Genomic DNA, 21836 nt, shown 5'->3' with positions numbered 1-21836 from the left:
ATTTGGAGGTGATGATCCTCATCCCAACTGCTTCAAGATCAATGATACAGTGAAAACTATGGAGAAAGTCATACAGTGCATTGTCCCTTTGTAATTCTTCTTTCTGATTGCATAAACTTGATTTATTTAGTTTGACTTCACAAACTGAATTCTTCTGACTGGATCCAAATGACAAAATGTACCTTGTGTAAGTCAAGTATCATAAACAACTCGGTACTGGAAGTTTCCTTTTGCACTGCCAGATGAAGGGGAGTCCGTGCTTAGTAATGAGCTTGCACAAACACACAGGCACACACACATACTTGCAAATGCTTATTGTCCTCAATGGTATATTAAAGGCCAAGGTATCAAGAGCTCTGGTCATAACGAAGCACATTCTGCATCAAAATAAAAGAATTTTACTCAGTAGAGTCATTCAAACACATTTAGCAGTGAAGCGTAATGGAAAACAGATGGATTTGCTCCAACTGAACTCCATTGATGGCGGAATGGAAATTATTTTAACCTTCCCAATCAGCACTTAGAGAGGCTTGCACTCTACGTACTGTACTCTCCTCTCATGGCAGCCCCTTTCCAACTGAGGTGTAATGCACATTATAAATCATGCAGTGGTTATTTTGTGAACTGTACCAAATGAAACCAAATGACCTGGCTTATACTTACTTATACAGTGAATTATCAAGCACACTTGGGAACAGCAATCAGAGGCCACTTTGTGTGCTTATTGCGTGTATGTGCATGTGTGTGTGTGGTTCGAAAGGAAGACCATAGACAGCAACAAATAAATGTTTCCAGGTGTTCCTTTGCAGGGGTCTGCCATCCACTTGAATCCACTAATTATGCTGAAGTCAACACACATATGAGGGAGTTGCAATTTACCTGCACTTTAAGGAATAAATGGACTAAATTGTCTAAATTGAGGCTTGGTGCGTTTGGGTTTGTGTCAGTGCATTACAAGTCATTACTAATTGTGAATTGAACTAACCTTTCCTGTGTGGATGTCACGTTCTTCTAGTCTCGTGTTGGCTGTGTTTTGCTGTCTTGCCAACACCACACTGGCCATACTTAACAACTTAATTTAACAGTGGAACTACAAGCCGGATTGCAATGAGGACTCTCCTGGCTGCGCTCCTTGCAGAGTGGTCACGGCAGAAGCATCAATGCCGTGACAAATAGATATTGTATTCTGAATCCACATGTAAGTATTGAAACTTTTTAAAGTATCAATACTTTTGACAACACTAAGGTACAGTCCACAGTGTAGTATCATGCGTATGGTTTGAACTCATTCCATTTTCTGTACAGTCCAATTCGTAGCGAAAAAGCTGAAGAACGGTGCCAAGGGCTGAAATGAAAATGGCCTAAGCTTCCATCAAGCCGAATGGTCCATGTGGCAATCAAAAAGTCACTCAGCCGAGAAGGGTGAGGTCTTTTTTTTATCAGAACATCAAAGAGCCTCTCATCCCTCAAGTCGGCATCTTTACTCAGCCACTTGGTGCGTCCAACGCCTTGTTTGATAAGTTCAAGCTCAAGCAACCGGAATAGATTGTACGCTATCGTTCACACTGATTAGTCTGTCAGAAGGTCAGTCCCTGCTGAGCTTGCCTGAGGTTTACCTCAGTGGGTCAAAGGTCAGCGCGCATGAGGGTTGAAACTCCTCAGCCAAATATCCCCAGCCTTTCCTCTCTGGCCTCCTTTGACTCAACCGGTATTCCCTCTGTGGCAAAAGATGAATCTGCGAATAATGGGGAACGGGAATGTCATCTGGGATTTGGCTTAATACACATAAATCGGCTCCCTGTTGTGGCCTTGTGACCTGTGCATGCGGCCTTGTCAGTGGAGGGGGCAGGTATGTGGGGAATGCAATTGTTGAAGGCGCATTGTAAATGTTTTGCTCGACCTGGAATCTCTTACGACAGGAGGAGTGCAGATGCCCGAGCCTTGATCCCCTTGACGTCTGACCGGATCACCTCCTTTTTTTCAGGCTCCGCCAGACTATAGCATGCGTGGAAGACGTGTGGGTAGCACCATATACGTACGCTCAGTGCCGTTAGTGCCGCTATCACCACCAACTACAATTGGTTTTTACCTGTCTGTCGTTTTTCAAGCCGAGCGTCTAAATAGGGAGAGGGATCTACCTCCACTCATAATAATCTCTCTTCACGGACTCTGGGGCAGGATCAGAACGGCGGGCATGCATGAAAGGGGATGAAAGAGGCGGGGAGGGGGTGCAGTCACATGCTGTTATATTCGTTTCAATATCATTACACTCTCAATATGAGAAGTATTTTATCACTGAAGTGAATTTCCCCCTTGTCACATTTTTTTTTTCTACCATTTTTACATGTTTATCTATTTCAGGAGAGCTATCAAGTCTTTCGGTGAAATATTCCTGCCTTAATACAGTTTGGAATAAAATCAGTGAATTGAGTGTTGTGTCAATAATTCTATACAAAAATGTGCAAAGAAAACATTGGAGCTCGTCTAAGTAGAGGTTTTGACACACCCTCCATCTGGCAGCATAATCCATGACTAATACACACAAACAAATATTACATTTTAATCAAAATTGGAATCCTGCCCTGAATCTTGTCAGGTGGGATGACGGAGCACAAGTTTATTCAAGAGTCACTGACCAAGATGAAGGTTAGAATCAGGGAATTTATTCATTCTATTTAATATATTTTCAAATTTGGAACAAATTTAAAAAAAAGCCTCTTATAAAGACTCTCAAAGAAAAAGAATAAATAGATATTTTCAAGCAGCGGTCAAATTAAACAACAATACAGTTTCACCTGCTGGACAGGTGTTTGTGAAAAATGACCTTTCTATTCAATTTGGGCCAGCTGTTCAGAACGTATAGGTTAGGCTGTTCTCGGCCTGTTGCGGAAAATTTCATGCATTCGATTGCCTTTGAAGCAGAAAAAGGAGAATCCAGTTTTACAAGATTTGCCACACTGTTCACATGGTCAATCCATCACTTATAGGAATAAAAAAAAGGGGTTCTGGTAAATGGAGGACCAGTGACCTTGTCCTTGACCCAAAGCTTTCTTCATGCCTTTTTAATAACATCCATTCACGAGCGGTAGGCTACAATATGAGGCGTTCCAGGCAAAATATCCTCTATACCAGCAAAGCAACAGTAAACGGAGTGTGGCAGTTTGTCACTGGAAACTGTCAGGACTGTCACATTAACAGAATTTTTTTTCCTTTATTTTACTATAGTGCAGATGTTTATGATGATGTTTGGGGGGGTGCTATGGCTCCCATGGCTTTGAGAAGGGTTAGGATAAATACCTCCCCGAGCAGTGATGGTATGGATTTAAAGCCTCATCCAGGAATCTGAAAGACAAACAAAGTGCGGCTCCACGCTGAACCCGATATGAAATATATGCATATGCCCCAACAATCACAGAACACGTCACAGCCAAAACTGTCCATCTGTTTGTCGTGAGTGCGTGTGGTGTGTATGTGTGTGTGTGTGTGTGAGAGAGAGAGAGAGAGAGAGAGAGAGAGAGAGAGCATTCAAGCAAGGGTGGCGTGCCAATCTACACTGTTTTCTCACGCTATCCGTTGTTGAGGTAAGGATATGAGCATTAAAGACCTAGATGTTTAACTTGAGGCACCGTGTGTCCACCCTGCATGACTGCTGAAATGGTATGATGGAATTCCCAGTATGGCAAGTGAAGAATTACAGTGGATTAGCCTTGAACCCACTTAAAGCATGTTGGCGTCAGTAGTTTAACCAAAGGGAAAACCTCTGTTGCTTTTTTTGTACCATACGTCAGTATAAAGGATGTTGCGTTTACCAATGCTGTTGACTCATTAGATGAACTCAGTCAAACAATTCCCTCATCCAAGTCAGGAATCATGTAAAAATACTGCATGTTCTTTGTATTTATCATTTCCAAATATTATGTCTCATACATTGACAGGTTTAACAAGAAGACAAAATCTTGACAGACCGACATAAAAGAAATTAAAACCAAAATTATTAAAGGAAAATGTAACTTTTGTACTGTATTCCAGCTGCAGATGTAAAAAGCTAACATTTTGCCTATAATTAATTTGGTAACTTCATTATCTTCCATGTTCTATTAATAACAAAATTATTGTCTTATTGTATTATTATCTGTCACGGTTTCTTTCCTGGTTTTAATGTCATAGTTTCGGTTCATGCGTCTGTGTGCTCGCCCCTCCCCTCCTGTGTGCCCATGATTAGTGTGATCATTCTCACCCTGCCTCTTGTTACCTGTCATGTATTTAAGTCCTGTCTGCGTGTCACTCCCTTTCGGGTTGTTCTTGTCTCTCGTCTCATGTCTTCTTGTTTCTTTTGGTTCCTGTCTTTGCCAGTTCTGTTCAGTTATTCTCATCCCTAGTCGAGCTTCTTGCAGTCTGTCTTTTGAGTTCGTTCGATAAACCCTGGTCCAAGCTGCATTTGGTCGCTCAGCTCCGTTCACTCCATGACACACAGCTAAATGAGGCTACTGAGTGAGGTTTCATTTTTTATCTATCTATCTGTCTATCTATCTATCTGTCTGTCTATCTGTCTGTCTGTCTGTCTATCTATCTGTCCATCTATCTTGCGTACTCACACTGGCATAATTTAGCTACATAAAAACTTTGGCCAGCAAATTAGTCAGATATTCCTAAATTCATCTATGGCATCTGCTCTCGCTTATTTTGCATCAAACTATTTACCGTGCGCATTTTAGGATTGTGTCTATTCCCAGTGGTTGGGAAAAAAAGAAAAATGGCTTCCTGTGAGCCAAACACTTGGCCACCTGGTTTGAGTAAGACTGGCCACAACTTGTACCACACAGTCACATGTACAAAAACATGTCCGATTAGGTGGTTTTGCCTGCAGTGATGAAGCAGAAATAGCTCGATCCAGGATTCTGGCCAGCAGGTCCAAACAAAAATGTTAATTTAAAGATTTGTACTTCATAATAAACACACCTTGATGAGAATGAATGATCTTTTGAGATCTGCTTGTGATTATAAATGAACTCCAGAAAGCTGGGGTGCATTCAGTCCATTTGGGAGTGGAAGCAGGATAGAGAAGGAAGGTTAAAATCAGAATGTCCTGCTGTTACTTTGAATGACTGTCCCGTAACTCAGCATGAGTCAGGACAAGGAGAAGAGGATGCGGAATACGACAAGAAAAATTTATGAGGGGGTAAAAGTATACAAAGAAGACAGGAAGAGATAGATTTATTCGTCCGATGTGAGAATAGCTTGCTGGCCCACTTGATTTTTCTGTGACTGTCTAAATATGTCTGAAATTCAGGTGGCATGCATGGTTAACTCATCATCAAACAAGTAATCTATTCAGAATGAGCTACCAAAACATGGAGATGCTGGGGAACGATCCCAGGACCTCATACATGCAAAGCATGCGCTCTACCACTGAGCTACATCCCCATCTTCTAACAGTTGAGTGGTTGTTTCCCGGCCACCATGAGATAGGTGAATCTATGAGCCATGTAAAGTTCAGTTTACAAGCATGGGTAACTCAACATCAATCAGATAATCTATTCAGATTGAGCGAAAAAAACATGAAGATGCTGGGGATTGAGCCTAAGACTTCACGCACACCAAGCATGGCCTCTACCACTGAGCTACATGGGCAAGTGATTGCTTTTGATGCATGTGAAATTCGGGTGGAATGCATGGTTAACTCAGACTAAGCTACCAAAACATGGAGATGCTGGGGATCGATCCCAGGACCTCATGCATGCGAAGCATGCGCTCTACCACTGAGCTACATCCCCATCTGCCAGTGGCTAATTGGTTATTCCGCAGCCACCATGTGATAGGTGGCTCTAGTACGATGCATGTGAAAGTTTGCATGCATGGGTAACTCAACAACAGACAGGTAATCTATTCAGATGAAGATACCAAAACATGGATCTTAATATTAGCGTGAATGGATCAAGATGTGAACAAAAAATGTATACACTGTACTTTAATATGTGGCACCACAAGAACAGGGTGTCAACTCAACTGATTGAAGCAGAACAAGAAAACAGAGGCAGGGTGAAAAACAATGAGCAGAAGTGTTGTGTGGTTGCCCGGTATTCAGATCCTGTCTGCTATGACAAGGTCTGCCAGAGTTCACGCTCGGTTTAGGATGTCATTGCCAAAGACAACAGTTGGTAAAAAGGGAAGTTAGCAAACAGTCATGTGATGGGCAGGTGTAGGGGGAGCAACATCTAGTCGATGGAATCTGTGGCCCAGGAGAAATAAGGGACAGGAAAGGATGTGCGTCTTGTCTAAACCCAACTTGATTAAAATAGGACTTGCCTGATGTTAAGTTAAGCTCTCGTGGAACCGCTTTACCTCTTGAGTGAAGACAAATTTATGACACCATTGAAACATAGCATTGGATGTTATCACTGTCTTTGTGTGCCACTGAAAAGGCTTTCACTCAGTCAATGAGTCCACAGGGGAAATGCATTCGCAAGATCGCTTCTTCATGATCACAATGGCAGACGCCTCCAAAGTGGACCGCTTCGGTTTCAGCTCCTGCCGCTAATCACTTAAGCAGATCATTCAAACAGAAGCGGACTGTTCACACACTATGGTGCGTATGACATTTTCCAGGAAAGATTTTTCACTTCATCCACCTTTGCAACCTGCCCTCGTTCATATGTCTAGATACCAAACTTCCAAACTTGGCCAAGCCCAAACTGCGCTTCCATGTCCTGGGAGGGGGCAAAAAAAAAAGAAACAACGACGACAAAGTCCATGGGCCTATCTCGAATTGTGTGAGTCAGACGTGATGCTTGACTGGGACTGCAGCAGGAGGACATAAAGATGAAGCACAAGCTGGCCATCAACTCACTCGACTTAATTCACAAAGGTGACTAAAGGGCAGCAAGTGGACAGAGAGGAGGAGAAACTCCTTAAATTACTTATCACATATTTTAATTATTTATTTCATTTCAGTAAACCAAAGGCTACATGATGCTTAATCCCAACTTTAATTGATGTGTTAAATATAAAAATATAAAACTCTTCTTAGGTAGAAATTATCCCACTTTTAGGAAGCATTTAATGATACTGTAAAGATAAAAGTTTAGAGGAGTAGAAGTTGCTATGAAAGTTGTTACATTTTCATGGTGATGTTCTTTTTACAGTAACAAAGCAGTTCCATGCAAAGTTCAAATAGAGTATCAATAAACATGTAAAATCATACCGTGAATATATAAAACGTCTACACACGCCTTTTCAAATACCATGTTTTTGCAATCTAAAAGAAAATTGAGACATTTCACAACTTTTTCCACCATTTTTTTTTACCTTTAGCGTGTGACACTAAATGGGAGGAAGAAATAGAAACACTTTCAAGAGAGGGAGTAAAAATAAACAACTGAGATAATATAGTTGCACAAGTGTGCACACCCTCTTATAACTTTGGATGTATAAGAAGACTTCAAACACATTCAAACTCATGTGGCGTCAGCTTACACCTGCAACCTTTTGAGGTGCTACTTATTAACCCCAAGTTAAGATTCCATATTTTCTGTCCTTTCTGTGTTCCATGATATAGTATGTAATACCTTGGAAGGTCTTTACCTACCATGCCCTTAATAATGAGACCCCTATGACATTATGGAAGCTCTCTATGGACCCAGAGTTGTGCTGTAAGATGTGACTACAAAAGCCAACTAAAACAGCTGGGGTCAATCAGGCTTTTGAACAGGGGTGTGTAGACTTTTTATATCCACTATATGTAATAGATATGCTACTTCAAAGATGTGTGCAGCATGTGGTGTGATTGCTTGACTTCAGCCATTTTGTGTTGAGAGGACAAGATGGTGGTGTGCAGCATGTGATCGTTTACAATCAACAAAGCCTAAAAGGGTATCCCCATGCATGAGTAATCAAAAAGCATCAGTTGATGAATAATTGATTGACATTATACACCCATGGTGAAACACCTCGCGTGTTCAGTCACATATAATGAACATTAAACCGCTGAGTCAAGAAGTCAAAAGCATTGTTGGTGGAAGAGAGTTTGTGAGTGAAAGCAGGCTTCTTCAAGAGGGTTTTTTTCTCATCATCACAAAGCCTAAAATTATAATCAAACACTGGACTGTACCAATAATTTGCATCTATATGTCTATATTGGGAATCTAAGATACATTTGACATAATTTGGATAGGTAAATAATTCACAAAATTAGCTAGGAAAAAAATCAAGCCTAAATAAGAAATCCATTTTATTTTTAAAAATGTAATAATTATTTTCCATTTCCAATTTCGCGGGACATTTGCAATACCACCACAGACTACGAGAGAGCCACCGGTTGGTAATCGCTGCAGTAGATCAACTAAGCAATTTTTTTATACAGTATATCGAATTTACTCAAAATTTACAGAAGAGGGCAGTCAGTCTGCAGAGCACTGACAGCAAAAAATTAGAGTTGAAAAACAATTTGTTCTTGAAAGTCCAATTCTGCCATCTGGTGCCAGAAGCTGTTACGACAACCTCTTCATAAAAAACCTTAGAAAAGAGAAAATGCTTGTTCCTGAATTCCATAACCGTTTTTGCAGAGCGTAACAGGAAGAATGTTTTTTTTTTGTGCAAATCAAAAACCAAACTTTTTTTCCCCACCCCCATTATTTCTGTTTACATCTACAGAAGCATCACTGATCATATGAACATGTCCTTTCATAAATTGTCCATTAATTACCATTACTTAGAGTAGAAGTTCACCCATATTAAAGGCAAAGATCAATTTAGTCATGTATTTTATTTTTCTTCCCAGATTTACAGAAAAAGGCTTAGGAAGAATACCTACTTTTTGAAAAATATATAGACAGGAAGTTACAAACAAGTATGAACTTTACAATGTTACAGGCTTCCACATCGAGCCACATAAACATGTGTATCCCCAACTTGGTGAGGGACAACTATCTGAGATGGAAGTTCGAGCTTGACTGATCTTTTAGTACACGCGAAGTCAGTCCACAGTAAAACCCTCGGGAAGATCCACCACCACAGGCGAATACTCGTCCAAGTCTGCGTCAAAATCCCAGGAAAACTTCTTAGTCAGGTGGGCTTTAAACTTCTCCGCTCTTTTGCGGAGCGCTACATCCACTCCGGGTCCGCTGGCCATCTGGAAAAAGTCCTACCGGGGGAAAAAAATAAAATAAAAAGTTGAAGTTGACTGGATAGGTACAAACAAGTTGAGTTTGGTAAACTCATGATTGTATTATTATCATTATTATTATTTTGTGCATGATGGTGGGACACTGGTTAGCACGGCCGCCTCACAGTTCAGGGTTGCTAGTTCGATTCCGGCTCCGGCCCATTCACGTCATCTGTATTTGTTTGACTACCAATTGGCGGTTGAGAGCTGTAGGATAACGAAGGCTTGGAACTGAAATACCTAAATACCTTTTATTAATGGGAATGGTAAAAATGGGTTTGAAATTATATTTTGTTTTGGGCTCATAATTAGTGTTGTATTTTTGGTTCAAACTATTAACATGGAAAATTTGTTAGGATTGTCGGGGCTGGGGGAGCGCCAGCGAGTTTCACAGTGTTCACTGTACTTCCGTGAAATAAAACCATTGGTTGGGTTTTGCCCCACGAAGCTGGTACCTGCAGAGTGGAGGTGAGGAAGTTGTCCTGAGAAACAATGTCCACAAAGAAGTCAGGAGGGATTTCTCCTAGCTGGTGGTAGAGCACGGCGATGAGCCCCAAGTAGAGCTCCTTGTGCTTCTGCATGGCCGTCTCAGCTCGACACAGAAGGCTCAGAAGGCGCTTCCAGTGCTCGAAGCCCTCGTACACGTTTCCCATCAAGAAGCACACAAAGGCAAACTGCAGCTCACCTAGGAAAGGAGTTTTGTGGTCGGCTCATAAAGTTCAACAAAGTCCTCCCATCCACCGCACATTTTCTAAACTGCTTGTCGGACTCTTGAGTAACATTACTCCGTGTGTAAAAATAATCATCGTGCATCTTCAAAGCATAGATAAACCGGTAAATATATTACTTTATCCGGTCAGCCCGACCAATGTTAAATTTAGTCAAGTAGTACAAAGACTACCAAATTATAATGAGCAAGGTAAACACTTACCAAGCAGGTCGAGAGGCCTTTCTTGGTGGTTCTCGTTGAGCACAGTCTCCAGGGCGTAGGTGAAGTCCAGGCTGCACTGGGTTATCTGGGCGGGTGTGGCCCCTGCTGGGTAAGTCTTCTCTGGGATGACAGAGAAGCGTAGTTGTGTCCCCTCCCTCTGCTTCATCTTGGGAAGCCTGTCCAGTCCCTCCCTCATGGTCTGGCAGGCCGTGTCGTTCCTCGGCTGCTCAGCCCGGTCCTTTGTGTGTCGGAACTCTGTCTCGGGAATAACGTCGCTGAAGGCACATACCCGTCCAGAGAGCGGCTGCAAGTTTTTGGCCACCTCCTCACTCAGTCGGTCTGTGAGGGACACCCACTTCTTCATCACCTCATACGGATAAGGCCCAAGGTATGGGTCCAGATCCTGCAAATTTGCTCGGACTCTGCTCACTTCCTCCTCATTCTGGGTGGCAGAGAAGTCAAAATCCTCTTCTTTGGGGTTCCAGTTAGCCAATAGGAGGTCTCTTGGTTTCAGACTGAGAAACAAGCCGGTCTTTGGGCCCACTTCTCCTCCACAGCTTGGTGGGTTGACAGAGCAGTAGTTGAGAAAGTGCAGCCCTGGGGGGATCATCTTAATACCCTGGAAGCGTGGACCAACCTTCCAACTTTTGCAGTCAATGCCAAATTCTGTGCCCTGAGGGACTCCAAGCAGGACCAGGGTGGCCCCCTCCTCAAACAGCCTCCGAGCAACATCGGGGTCCATGTCTACAGTGCTACTGCGAGCCATTTCTGGAATCTAAATTCGGCAAAAATTTGACGGAGTAAAAATTTTTGAATTATTTTCCAGCATTTGCACACGTTCATACTCACGATTTTTTGAAGAATTTCTTCAGTGTTCGGCACAGTTGACACGATGACGCTACGATACGATTTTGTGGCAAGACGTTATTCACAGAAATACTATTTTTAATAGATCGTTCGTGATTGATTAACTAGATCGTGTGATGTTGCGATGTTTATGTGATGTTTCGAATCGGGAAGAAACAGTGCACGGGCATGTCCTGGTGTAATTTGAGCCCGGAAAGGAACAAATGTTTCTGCGAAAAGGTTCCTACCAACGTAAACTAAAAAAAAAAGTACCCATTACGATTGTATTGAATAACTTTATTTTACTGCTGAAATTGCTGTTATGAAACAGCACTGACAGTTTTACAGTTTCAAAGACATTGCATTTTCAAAAAACAAAAATTAACACTTTTGGCAGAAAACACGTATGTTTAACAGGAATGGTTGGTCACAAATACGTCACAAAAAGAAACAGCTTAGAAAATTGACACATATTTATAAAAAACAATGTTCACAATAATGTATGAAGCCAAGATATTTTTGACGAAGCTTACAGTCAACGTATTGTACATCCATTCATTCACAAATCTAGATGATACCTCGTGGAGGGAAGGGGGGGAAAAGCCAGTTTGACAATCACCATCCGTGACAGAGTTTTATGTGCTTTGCAGAGAGACACTCTGAAGTTTCTGCCAACAATTTATTAGTGCTTTGAGAGCTTTAATTAACCTGATCTTATTTCTCTTCTTTCCTTGAATTTTCTTGACATCTGTACAAGAAACAGTCTTACCCTGGAATAATGAAAGAAAGCTGTTATTATTTGAAAGAAGAAAAAAAAAAAAAAAAGTGATCTTCCATTCAACCTTGACACTGTTATTTTCAAGTTTACAACCAAAAAGGATTGTCCCCTTGTTTGGTTATTTGCTAATTAGTGGTTGATAATCATGCAAATAAACTATTACAGTCAACAATCCTAGTACTTGGCATCTCACCAGGGAATTTGGACTGCAGTTAAGAACAATGAGTCTCTCCATGTTGTCAAGGGGCCGATCCAGGTCCGAGGGGCCACCTCGCTGACAGCGCATCCGCTGAGTCATTACAAAGATGGAGCGCAGGATGTGATGAGTCTGCTATTTTTGATGACAGTACAAATAAGTGTAAAAAAAAAAAATCAACAATAATTATTACTCCTTGCCCTGTCCGTAGTGTTGGAGTACAACTCCTACCTTTCCGGGACAGGGGTCCCTTGCTTTGGGCGTATCATTTGAATCTGTCAAATTCTACAAACAAAGCATGACAAACATTTGGACTGATAACCCATTGTGTCACAATGAGACCACTGAGCCCGATTACCAGATTCTGTAGCTCCACAAAGATGACCTCGCTGTACGAGTCCAGTATTTCTCGATAGTTACATCTACGTTTTCCACAAGAGGTGACCAATAAGAGAAGTGCCAGGACACTGCTGAGTAGCTTTCCAGTTTGACACTTTGAGAAACAAAGAGGGCAAAATAGAAAAATGCCAATCAATGTTAGATTTGACCCTTGAGGCACAGACAATTTTAACACACAAAAAAATAATTATTTGTGGAGCACCACAAATAAGCACCAGGAATACTATAGGCTGCATCCTTAAAATGCTGGGTTAAATGCAACCCAATTTGATCCTACATCCTGGGTTGTTTTGCACAAATCAACCCTTTTTTTGTATAGAACTCAGCAAATTGGTTTTATTTTTGCAAAACAACACAAAGTTGGGTCAAATTGAGTATCAAGCAAATTTATATTGTCATCAGCCAATAAATCTTTACTTTATACAACCGCATAGGAAAGTTGATGACATAGCATATTGGGAAAGTGCAGTAATTAACCTCGTCAGAACGTTTATTGTGATAAGAGTTAAACTTCCATAGTTACCTAATAACTAAAAGCACACTCACCATTTATATCATCTTCAACCTGCAGATCGACAGACGAGCAAACTGCCACCTGAAGAGTCAGGATTCACCTGGCTCGAGTTCTATGCAAACCTCATCTTGCAGCACAAAAACTTCCAAAAAAGGATGCAGTGAAGCGTACATTCCTTATCCAATGTCACCTCGGCTCTATTTTCATTCCCAGTCGTGGATGGCTTCCTCTTGGCTTGATTTAATCGCGGTCGTGCCAAGTCAAAGAAAATAATAACCACTTTAACTCACGCGGCATGTGAAGCAAATTGTGTGCTCACTTCGGACAAACGCACAAGGATAGCAGCAAGGGGAGGTGGTGCAACAATTTATTGTTGGCCAATAAAGTATTGCGAATCCATGTCTAACAAACTACAAAAACAAGACTACAACCGGACAAGGAATGCGATAAAAACAAAATAATGGAGAATGAGTAACTCCTGAGTTCAACCTAAACACTAAGGTGACATGAAGAGACACATTTCTGCTTCTCTCACGCTGTTTTTCTTTTCCTCTTCTACACAAGGATCGCAGGAGTGCTGGATGCTCACTGCTGTAGAAAGGGGTTGCTAGTTTACAGCACAAGCAACAATGTCTCATTACGCTGTTTTCATATCTCATTGAATATACAATTTGGAACACTTGCAATAATATTTGGGATTCAGCTGCACACATGGATTGAGATTTAATCACCATTATGTCATCATTGAGCAGTCACGGTCTAAAAAAAAAAAAAAAAAAAGTCAAACAGCAACTTGTATTTTCAATTTGTTATGAAAGCCTTATTTCACAGGTGATCACAAAGCCAGAGGTACTCAATTTACATTGTGTCTGCTGCAAATGGACAAAAACAAGCAAAAAAGCTGAGCTGTGTAATTTGACTTGCTTCATGTGTTGAGTCCAGCTCCTCAGTCTCAGAATGTGTTTTTGATCTTGCTTGCAACTTGTGCAAGAATCTCTGTTGTCTTCTTCTGCCAGTTCAGAACATGTTTAGACTCAGCGCACCACAACTCTCCGTGACGTGGCTCGGCATTCTCACAGCGTTTGCGCACTTCTTCCTGCTGCTCCTATTGGATGACAGTGAGTATTAGAACTAAGGCCCGATTGTTGTGGACTTTAATGGCCAAAGTTGATTCCAAGATTTGGCAATAACTGATAAATCAGAATATTAACTTTTATAAGAACATATAATACATCTATTATTATCTGTGACATTTGCATTGTGAAAGTCCCAAACAGGAATGTGAGCTGTGACGTTCACAATGGGACCCCCAGGGGGATTTTGATCTCAATTTCAGTCGACAAAGGCGGCAGTGCCGTATAAAATGTCACTCTCCATCCAATTCTTATTCCATAAACATATTAATTTGAAGAATATGTTTATACTCGTGGGGGACACAGAACATTGCAAAGAACATTTTTTAATAAAGTGCCCCTCTATATCAGGGAAAAGGGGATCTTACTTCTGTTCCATGCTGCAGCTCAAACTTGTAGAAGAGAGCCCAAGCATCTCCCAGGTCAGGCTCGATCTTGACTGTGCGAAGGAACCACTCTCTGGCTTTGGTGATCTTCCGCTCACTCCAGAACAACCTAAGGTTACACATTTGCATTGCAACGCTGGAACTCACAAGGAATCTTGAACAGAATACAATGAAGGATGCAGTCATACTTGGCTACGGCGAGCAACACATGTGGATCGTGTTCACATTTCTTCAAAGCATCCACACTCTTGGTCTTCCTCTGTGGCCTGGCTTCCAAAAAGACTGCCTCGGCCCACAGGATGCCTGGAACAAAGACGAATTTGAATGACATTATTACGCTGAATTAAGTGAATGGCTTCATCCCACATTGGTTATACTCTCACCTGAATTAGGACATTCTTGCAGAGCTTTGGCCATCAGTGTGTTTGCAATGTTCTTCAGTCCTGAGCGGAATTCTAATCGGACCGATTCCAACCTGGTTAGCGGGAGACACGGGCAACAAGTCTGGTGTGAGCGATGATTTTGTGTGTACAAGTTCCTCCCTCTGTTTTCTGTGGTGTGCCTTTCCTCACCACAACTCGGGACTCTGTGGGTTCTTGAGTCGCGCCTTCTCCAGGATGGCTCTGGCTCTGGTCAGCTGTCCCACTCGTTCTTCCAGACGCGATGTCAGAAGCCACAGGCCCACTGAGTTGGGACACTTTTTCAACTGTGTGGAAAATATGGGATGTTAGCTGCTTAGAGGTCAAAATGAGAGCATTTGAATAAGTAGCTCACCCCTTGGTTGTAGGCCTCTCTGGCTTTATCCATGCTGTCACATTGTTCTTCAATTTGGCCCCTCATCATCCAGAGTTTGGGAAAGTCCTCATAGTGTTTCAGGGCCTCGGTGCACAGCTCCTGAGCAGCTTCAATGTTGCCTAACACCCATTCTAACTTCACCGACTTCATAAAAACCTTTCAAGACAACATTCGTTTCAGTTAATATGGCTGCAGTGAACTGAAATGACCCTTTGTGAGTGTGTGTGCGGCGGCTCAAGTGCCTTATTAATGTCATATCATGACAGCTTTTCAGATGGACCAGTCAGCAAAGTCAAAAGAAAATCAAGACTCATGGGATGTTATTTGTCAGCAAACAAAATTCTCAGATCACCCGAGAGAGAAAGTGATCAAATGCACTGCTGTCAGCATCCGTCAGCATGAGCTGAGGTTTCAGAATCGAGCAGGCCCCAACTTGATGCACCAAACACATTAGGTTATCGACAGGATTTCTATAAAGTTAAGAAGGACACCTGACACTGCAACTATTCGCAATGCAAAGATGGATCTGAAGGCAACGAAAACATTCAAAACGTGCCGGTTTTAAGGTGTTACTTTGTATACTTTGCAAACAAACTAAAGAGTCGTGCACACAGAGGAGTTGAACAGATTCTGAACTCGAACACTGAACAGTGGGGGATAGACAGTGTAGCTGCAGGTCGAAGGATTTGGAGATGGCTCAAGAGGGGAAATTGGGAAGGAAGAACTCACTCTTGCTGTGGGCGCGCTGCTGCGAGCTTTGGCTAGCAGCCGACGAGCTCTCTCGTACTCGTTATTTTCGGACTCCAGCTTGACAGCAGCCAGCCAGATCTCCTCGCTGTTTGGGTTAGCCTGTGGGAGAGTGTGAAGCAGTGTAAATACAACGCTCAACATAAATGAGGACACCCCAACAGATGTGTTAGAAAAGCATGACATTGCTATCAGGATCTATATTTTCTACGGCAGTCAACAAAAATACTCCTCATGAAAATGACAGTTATCTCACACACACAGAAATATCTCAGTTAACGGTGCAAAAATGACTACACTCCAATCCAAATCTAAAATCCAGAATCTAATCCAAACAGAGTTAAAAACCTATGAAGGAATTCATACAGATTTAAAAAAATTGGGTTTACTCATTTGTTAAGCACAGTAGCTGAAACATTAAATATACAGCTTTCTTCAGACTGGAGACTACTTAGTTTTGAGAAGATCCTTGATTACCTGAAAAGCCAGAGCGAGGATACTTCTGGCGGCGGGCACGTCCTCAGCTAGCCACTTGGATTTGGCTCCCATAAGCCAGAGTACCTCCGCCTTTGGACAGTGAGCCACGGCTTTCTGGAGGAGTGTCTCCAAAGACTCCCTGACAGGTACGTGCAAAATATGAACCAGATGATTGAGTACATAAGATTGCCTTTGAAGGGAGCCTATTCTTTACCTGGTTCCGTGGTTCTTCTCAAAGTAGGCCGCTCGAAGCCACACGCTTTTCTTACTGGGGAACACCTGCAGAGCATGAGCATAGATGGCCCTGGCACACTCCAATGCTCCGTGCGCCACACACTGAAACACAAAAATATTCGTGTTCAAGGACCCTCACAGATATCGCATCTTTTTTTTTTTTAATGACAATTAAATATACGCACACTATCAGAGTCCTCCATCCAGGTGTGCTTGCGGTCTTCCTCGTCGATGCCTATCCCAATGACTGCTCTGATTACGGCCTGGCAGGTGGCCACACTGCCCGCCTTGTCGCACTCCTCTGCGTCCTGCCAGCAAAGAAGGGCATCGACAGTACATTCATCTCTTGGTCTTTTCACTGCCATCTGTTGTACAATTATGACGCACTACGTAGCATGAACACCCGGAGCAACTGATTAATTCATTTTAAATGCAAAGACTTAAATTGACTGTTAGACTGGCCACCTGGCCGGAAAATGAGCTTGACTGTCGCAGCATCACCACTCAACACAAAGTTAGCAAGGCTGCCCTACACGAGAATATTGGGGTATAAACTCAAACACACCTGTATCCACTGCTCTCTGTTGATCTCCACCCCGTTGGCACGCAGTGAGGTGATAGCTCTCTCAATGATCTTTTCCACCATCTGCGTGTTGCCATTGGCCTCCTCCAACTTTGCAGCGGTGATCCAAATGTGGCGGTCGGTGGGGATGTTCTCACGGGCCTTGTTCAAGACGCGTCGGGCGTTCTCGTACGTCTCAAGGCGAGCCAAAGCCAGCCACAGCTAAAGACCATGGACGGAAAGAGTAAAGAGCTCTGATGGGATTTTTCACATTAGGGAGTCAAAAGGCAGCATTGGTTCAACAAGTACCTCCACACTTGTTGGGCAACACTCCACTGCTCGGCTCAGCATAATTCTGGCATCTTCTGGCTCCTCCAGCTCGACGGCTGTCTTCCAAAGACGGACTGACTTGGACACATTCTCTAGGGCTGCATGAATACCAGAAGCCGCTTAAAAACCACACACACAACAAAATGAAGGTGGTACATTAAACCTGAGTCTTACCCTTCCTGAGGACTCTTTTCTTGGCTCTGACGTCTGTTTCTAGCTCCGCAGCTCTGATGTAGATTCGGACCGACTGCGGCATGTGGCGGACAGCTTGGGCTACAACAGCTTTTGCCGTGTCACCAGGCTGGAGCCTGGCTGCCTCCAGCCACACGTCCTCGCTCTGATAGACACAGACAACAACCACAGTTTTGCTGAAGGGCAAGCTATGACCTTAGAAGGAAAGCCAATAGCTGGTAAGTGTTGACTCGTAACATTTATGTAACTGAGACGTCAACCTATAGCTGATCAATGAAACACGCATCTTGTACCCAGTAGAAGTGAGTGTCAAAGTTCTTGCTTTTGACAACACACACGTACACAAAGAAACATACACTTGCATATATGCCCTCAGGTCAGTCTCTTTCCTCCTTTACCTTGGGACACATCTCTGTGCCTTTCATGATGAGGTTCCGGGCCACCTGAAGTTTCCCAGTTACTTCTTCCAGCCTGGCTGAGGCAATCCAGGCAGGCGGGTGATGAGGGTTCGTCTCCCTCACGGATTTCAATAGCAGACGAGCCTTTTTAATGTCACTGGACAACACAGAGCATGAGGAAATCAGCAAATACATTGTGGGCAAATAAAGCACATAAACCTTGGGCGTGGCACTGCGCCTATACCTGATGTCTCCTCCGTGTGTGGGGATCATGGAGTTGAGGTCTGTCAGGTAACCTTTCGGATCCACCACCGTCTGACCGCTGACTGAGTCAGACACCTGGTGAAAAAAATAGGCAGACACTTGACAAACAAAATCATGAACTCAACTACTAATTGAAAGGTGGGGTGCTGGCCTGATTACACGGTTGGCAATACTTTCTCATGCAACATCAAATGTTGTCAAGTGTTGGTGTCAGGCAGAATGATGTGCTTGCACTGTTTTTCCACAACCCAATAAGCGTCTTGCCCAAAACGATTTCTGATGACTATTGGAATCGGCCTCAAAAGATCCCAAAGAGTTGGGCCCAAATGCTTACCTGACTGAGTCTCATATCCATGAGTGTGTTCCTGGCCTGACCAATTTTCCTCATGTCCAGGTCTCCCGTCCCTGGCGTCATCAGCCCTGGCGTCATGCTTCCTGGGTATGGAGTGTTCAGACCACCAAGCTAGCGGAGAGAAAAGACAACAACAGTTGAGTGTTCCTACTTAGCAAGGCTGAACACATAAACCAGAACCATATTTTTTCATTCACATTGAATATGTATTTGCATGTCTACCGACCCCCTTCAGAGGATCCACACTTGTGTGGTTTTCTCCTGTCTGAAGGTGCTTGGAAAAAAAGCTGTCCGGGACAGGAGTGAGTTTCTCAAAGCGTGGGTTTCTCTGGCGCTTATTCCTGGCGTCTCCCACTTCAGGAATGCTAAGCCACTCCTCCTCTGAGACCTCTGCCAGTTTCCTCTGTATGGAAAAGAAGAGAAATGAGAGGTGGGGGGATCTGAGGATAAAAGCAGCACATTTAAGAAGATTGGTGGAGTCGTTCCATACTGTACCTTGAGATCTGAAAACTGCTGCTGAATTTTGGGTCGCTCCATACGGTATTTCTCAATCTCCTCCTTTTCTCTCAGCTCCCTTAAAACACAAAAGAAAGATATTCATCAAAAATCGACTCAGAACTCATAAAAGATGTGCTTTTCAATCAACCTTCTTTCTTTGCGTCTTTCATCCATCCTTTTATCCAAAGCCGAATATATGGCATCTGCTTCTTCATCGTCCTTCTCGTAAGGACCGCTGGAGAACAGGCTCCCAGCATATCCGTTAAACTGGAAAATTTAGAGTTGCATATTTTCAAGTGTACAAAGAATAAGAGGAGGAGCTCATCCCAAAATGTATACCTCATCATAATTAGTGTCATTCAGATCTTCTTCATCCTCTTCCTGGTTCTTCTTCATTTGGTCCCCAACCGTTCTCTTTCCTGGGGGTGCATGTCGATCATCTACTGGATCATTGGCATCACGAGCTGGACCAATGTCAGAACGGGTCGTGAAACCAGTAGCCCTGAAAAACACAATAAAGAAGTGGGTACACGTGTCGCCATCGCAGATGGTCAGAAAGGGTCACTGAATGAGTCACACTCTTGATCATGCCCGCAATATGTGTCAATCTGTGCACACACTTTTTTTGTACGCAGTACTGGCCAGGACCCTTAATGCTAATTTCATGAACTGTATCACATATAAAATGAACCTTATATCGTGTTCTACACCTTACAATGCACTATAAACAACTTTTGATGTGTCAATTTGTTTTTTTTCTATGTATGCTGGTTGTAAAATTGAACATTAGCTGATTGGCGTCAGTGGACTCTTGACCGATGTTTGTTTTGTGAAACTTTGCACTTGACTTTTTATAATCACTTTAACCTAATAATTTTCATACGTTGAGTGTTTCTGTGTTCAGCAAGAATGTCAATGAAAAGAAAGATGAAAAAGTTCTATAACTTTGGAACTCATTTTAAATATCAAAAAAACAAAAGGGTATATTAATACCGGTGTCGTGTAAATCAAAATAATAATATAATAATAAAGCACACCTGAATCAGGCTCATCTTCATGTTAGACGTTGAGCACAGCCTTGATTTTATTATATTACAGCGTAATCATAAATTACTATGCAACATGTTCATTAGGAGGAAGAATTAAAGTTAAATTCACGGACAGGTATGGCTAGCAAAAAGGCTAAAATGTTAGCTTACCCTCTGCCCAAACCGGGAACGTAGCCTAGTGGGGCAGGCATCCCCAGGAAGGGTTTCTTCTTTTTCCCCATTAGCGGGGAGGCGAGAGGAATAACCGGTGCTCCACCGGTTGCGCCCGCTGCTCCGGCGGCTGCTGCGTTTGTTTTAGGGGCATTTTTAGAAGGCGGTTTAGCCACACTGGCGGACATCTTTACTACACACACGACGAAGATGCACAATACCGGAACAACAATACGGACACATCCGCCTATTAAAATTGACAACGTTTGATTTGGAACAGCGCTCCTACTGGAAAGGAGGGTTCACGTTGTCAAATTATAACAGTTTAGCAGACGCACATTTTTTTATAAATACAAAGTGTGCCTTTGTGTAGGTATTGTGTAGATAATATTTAATTTCCAATAATAGGAATGAGGACGGTACTTATAATAACTGGACAAAGTTTGTGTTCCATTTGGTTGTCATACAGCCAATAGCCACAGAAAGGCGCTATAGCCATAATCCAATTGCTTATAGCAACTTGGTTCTTTTAATAATAGTGTTATTTTGGTGGTACTTTGCATATTATCTTTTACACGCACACGCACATGCACACACGCACTTACAGGATTTAACAAGGTTGAAAAAAAAACAACTAAATATCATGCAACACTTTATTTACTAAATATGGGCAAGTATTTACATTTTCAAATAATTCAAAAGGATCACCTCCACAATATTCCACAGTCTTATCACTGGTAAGCTATTTTTAGAACAAGAGCCAAACACATGGTCTTTGGGCTACTTGGTGCCATGTTGGTGACCCCTGATATGACATTTCCAAAAATGTTTAAGAAAGTCTTCCCACAATTATGAAAGCCGTGATACTATAGCTGCAAACTTGAGAACATTGTAGCATTTCTCAGTATTTGTCATTCCTAATGGTGAAGCTGTCCTTGTCCAATTAGTCAGCATGTCTCAAACTCAAAGCCTGGGGGGTAGATCCGGCCAGTGATATCAATTTATGTGGCCTATGAAGGTAAATAATGTGTCAACTTCATGCTTCTTACCATTTGTCATCGCTTTTAACAACATCAAATTGAGACAAGACAAGGTTTTTTTTTATTGATTGACCACCCACATCCCCCCCCCCATTCATGTCAAATTGAAAAATTGTTGAACAAACCATTCACTGGCTTCTGATTTCAAAACTAGTTATTCATAATTTTTGGTGTAAATGTGACAATGTAGGTCGATCATACATTCATGTGGGTTCACAATCATAACGACCCTCTGATGGAAACCATAGCAACGATGTGGCTCCCGACAAAAACCAAGTGTGACATCCTCGAATTAGTGTCATCATTACAGAATGTTTCATTCATCAAAAAACAAACAATTTAGTTGCATAATCCAGTATGCCCTTGATGACATTATTTAAAGACGTTATATTATGGCATTGTGTC

At 42.4% G+C, this 21836-nt stretch overlaps 2 protein-coding genes and 2 non-coding genes across 4 annotated transcripts; all 4 read right to left on the bottom strand.

Annotated features, from left to right (window-relative positions):
• Positions 1–5352: 5352 nt before the first annotated feature.
• Positions 5353–5424, bottom strand: trnaa-ugc. The gene has a single exon. It is a non-coding gene; the product is annotated as a tRNA-Ala (tRNA).
• A 278-nt stretch (positions 5425–5702) lies between these two features.
• Positions 5703–5774, bottom strand: trnaa-cgc. Its single transcript has one exon. It is a non-coding gene; the product is annotated as a tRNA-Ala (tRNA).
• A 2440-nt stretch (positions 5775–8214) lies between these two features.
• Positions 8215–11140, bottom strand: aar2 (AAR2 splicing factor). Its single transcript, XM_037277023.1, has 4 exons — positions 10941–11140; positions 10092–10866; positions 9616–9845; positions 8215–9139 (listed from the first exon to the last, which is right to left on the bottom strand). Exons 2-4 carry the CDS (start codon positions 10855–10857, stop codon positions 8972–8974), a joined length of 1164 nt encoding a protein of 387 aa, XP_037132918.1. The 5' UTR covers positions 10858–10866; positions 10941–11140; the 3' UTR covers positions 8215–8971.
• A 2037-nt stretch (positions 11141–13177) lies between these two features.
• On the bottom strand, positions 13178–20617 carry prpf6 (PRP6 pre-mRNA processing factor 6 homolog (S. cerevisiae)). Its single transcript, XM_037277008.1, has 21 exons — positions 20392–20617; positions 19532–19694; positions 19341–19459; positions 19190–19268; positions 18921–19097; positions 18677–18805; positions 18323–18417; positions 18079–18235; positions 17663–17825; positions 17468–17586; positions 17162–17380; positions 16782–16904; positions 16577–16698; positions 16363–16501; positions 15868–15987; positions 15118–15294; positions 14916–15049; positions 14727–14818; positions 14532–14646; positions 14326–14452; positions 13178–13929 (listed from the first exon to the last, which is right to left on the bottom strand). Exons 1-21 carry the CDS (start codon positions 20577–20579, stop codon positions 13777–13779), a joined length of 2910 nt encoding a protein of 969 aa, XP_037132903.1. The 5' UTR covers positions 20580–20617; the 3' UTR covers positions 13178–13776.
• Between the last annotated feature and the right edge of the window lie 1219 nt (positions 20618–21836).

This window comes from Syngnathus acus, chromosome 2, assembly GCF_901709675.1.
Source record: "Syngnathus acus chromosome 2, fSynAcu1.2, whole genome shotgun sequence".
In the NCBI taxonomy this organism is placed as follows: domain Eukaryota; kingdom Metazoa; phylum Chordata; class Actinopteri; order Syngnathiformes; family Syngnathidae; genus Syngnathus; species Syngnathus acus.
This window is presented reverse-complemented; position numbering and strand designations above follow the sequence as displayed.

Bases quoted from the DNA above. Each gene is read 5' to 3' on its own strand.
- aar2 (XM_037277023.1), bottom strand. From the start codon at position 10,857: ATGGCTCGCAGTAGCACTGTAGACATGGACCCCGATGTTGCTCGGAGG. The intron at 9,846-10,091 runs GTAAGTGTTTAC...CTCCTTTCCTAG, and splicing joins AAGGCCTCTCGACCTGCTTG to GTGAGCTGCAGTTTGCCTTT. The intron at 9,140-9,615 runs GTACCAGCTTCG...TTCCCCCGGTAG, and splicing joins TCCTCACCTCCACTCTGCAG to GACTTTTTCCAGATGGCCAG.
- prpf6 (XM_037277008.1), bottom strand. From the start codon at position 20,579: ATGTCCGCCAGTGTGGCTAAACCGCCTTCTAAAAATGCCCCTAAAACA. The intron at 19,695-20,391 runs GTAAGCTAACAT...TGTGTTTTTCAG, and splicing joins GTTCCCGGTTTGGGCAGAGG to GGCTACTGGTTTCACGACCC. The intron at 18,236-18,322 runs GTATAGGCGCAG...TGTGTTGTCCAG, and splicing joins ACACACGGAGGAGACATCAG to TGACATTAAAAAGGCTCGTC.